Here is a 2,090-nt window from a genome sequence, read left to right on the forward strand (position 1 = left end):
AAGGCAACGCCCAAGGTGGCAGGAATTAGCCCTTGGAGCGCCACAGAAAGGGGGGGCATTACTGCATCCACTGGGCCGTGGGCAGAGACTCCTGCAGCAGGGTCCCCCCGGCCGGGATGTGGCTGCGGCATGTACATGGTGTGGGGGGATTTTATCCAGCAGGCAGGAGTCCCGGCTGTGGCTCTGGGTGTCTCTAACCCACAGAGAAATCACGGGACCTGGAACTGCTGAGCCAGGGGCTGGTTGGTGAAATCATTCACGTGGCCTCGTCGGGCTCTCACGGCTCCTCCAAGCGTGGGACCAGCCTCTGGCTCCCCCCCCCCCGCTGGGGGTGGGACCCCCCCCCCAGGTCTATGCAAAGATACATCCAGGCCTGGCTGGCTCCTGCAGCGAGCACCGGGCCTTGCGGGGATGGTGCCATTTCAGAGCAGAAAAGGGAGAGAATTTTATTCAACCCGAATTTGGTTTTCAGGGGGCGGATCCTGCTGCAGAATGAGCGTCACCGAGTTGTATGATGAGTACGATCCTGACTCGTACTTTAACTTCACTGCGCCCGTCTTCGACACGCCGGATCCACAGCTGACCCCAGTCCTGTGGGCGTCTCTGGTTCTCTACTCCCTCGTCTTCCTGCTGGGCGTGCCGGGGAACGCGGCTGTCATCTGGGTGATCGGCTACGGGATGAAGCGCACGGTGAACACCGTCTGGTTCCTCAACCTGGCAGTGGCCGACCTACTGTGCTGCCTGGCGCTGCCGTTCCTGGCCGTGCCCGTGGCCCGCGGCAACCGCTGGGAGCTGGGTGACTTCGCCTGCAAGCTGCTCCCATCCCTCACCATCCTGAACATGTTTGCCAGCGTCCTGCTCCTGACGGCCATCAGCGTGGACCGCTGCGCCCTAGTGACCAGGCCCGTCTGGTGCCAGAACCACCGCACGACCCGGCTGGCCTGGGGCATGAGTGGGGCAGCCTGGCTCCTGGCTCTGCTCATGACCCTCCCAACCTTCATCTTCCGGAAGACGCACGCCGAAGCGTTCTCAGACAAAGTGACGTGTGTCCTGGAGTACGCTCAAGTGTCCAGTTACCAGACCGCCGTTGAGGTGTCCGTCGCTTCCTTCCGCTTCGCCGCCGGCTTCCTGGTCCCCTTCGTGGTGATCGCCACCTGCTACGGCCTGGTCCTGGCCCGCGTCCAGGGTAGCTGCTTGGTCCGATGGCACAGGCCCACGGTGGTCGTGCTGGTAGTGATCGTCGGCTTCTTTGCCTGCTGGCTGCCCTACCATGTGGTGGGGCTGATCCTGGCCGCCCACAGCCCCAGTGCTCGTCTGTACAAGCTGGCAGACGCCACCCAGCCCCTCGTCGTCAGCCTGGCCTACGTCAACAGCTGCCTCAACCCCATCATCTACGTGGGGATGAGCCGGGGCTTCCGGGGCTTGGTGCAAAGCCGCCTGGCTGACATCCTCCAGGAGGAGGGGGCAGACCTAGGGGGTGAGGCCCAGGCGCAGCTCACCTCCACGAGCAGCGGGCAGGTTTAGGTCCATGGGGGTCCCCCAGCTCGGGCGGGACCAGGAGAGCAGGGGACTGGACTGGACTGAGCAGGCGAGATGCTCGCACCCCGGCTGCTGTGCACTGTGGGATGCTGAGATGCTGTGCCCTGCGGGTACCACGTCTGTGCCTTGCGTGGTCGCTGAGGGAGTCTCTGCAGAGTCGGCTGGAGGGGGCAGTAAGATCTGCTGCCCCCCGAGCATCCTGCAGCCCCTCAGCGAAGGGGCTAGCTCCGTATTACCACTGAACTGCTCCGACTGGAAGCTCTGGGGGCAGGGACTGTCTCTGTTCTGCATGTGTACGGTGCCGCTGCAATACAGATCATCCATAAATCACGGCCTTGTGGCGATCCCTCTCCTGCCCCCTTCCTTGGCTGGCCTGTGGGAGCCCGGAGCATAGGGCTGCGTGTGCCCGGCCCCGATCCCTGCCTCAGCAGAGGTGGGCAAACTACGGCCCGCGGGACCCTCCTGCCCGGCCCCTGAGCTCCTGGCCCGGGAGGCTGGCCCCGGCCCCTCCCCTGCTGTTCCCCCTGCCCCACAGCCTCAGCTCGCCGCGC

General features: G+C 64.7%; 1 protein-coding gene across 1 annotated transcript; it reads left to right on the forward strand.

Annotated features, from left to right (window-relative positions):
- Positions 1-489: 489 nt before the first annotated feature.
- On the forward strand, positions 490-1,602 carry LOC112123489 (C5a anaphylatoxin chemotactic receptor 1-like). The gene has a single exon (XM_024222099.2). The coding sequence runs from the start codon at positions 493-495 to the stop codon at positions 1,522-1,524; it is 1,032 nt and encodes a 343-aa protein (XP_024077867.2). The 5' UTR covers positions 490-492; the 3' UTR covers positions 1,525-1,602.
- The last annotated feature ends 488 nt before the right edge of the window (positions 1,603-2,090 follow it).

Source organism: Terrapene carolina, unplaced genomic scaffold, assembly GCF_002925995.2.
Source record: "Terrapene carolina triunguis isolate 2854851 unplaced genomic scaffold, T_m_triunguis-2.0 Scaffold649, whole genome shotgun sequence".
NCBI lineage: Eukaryota > Metazoa > Chordata > Testudines > Emydidae > Terrapene > Terrapene triunguis.

Coding starts and splice junctions, on each gene's coding strand:
- LOC112123489 (XM_024222099.2), top strand. CDS start 493: ATGAGCGTCACCGAGTTGTATGATGAGTACGATCCTGACTCGTACTTT.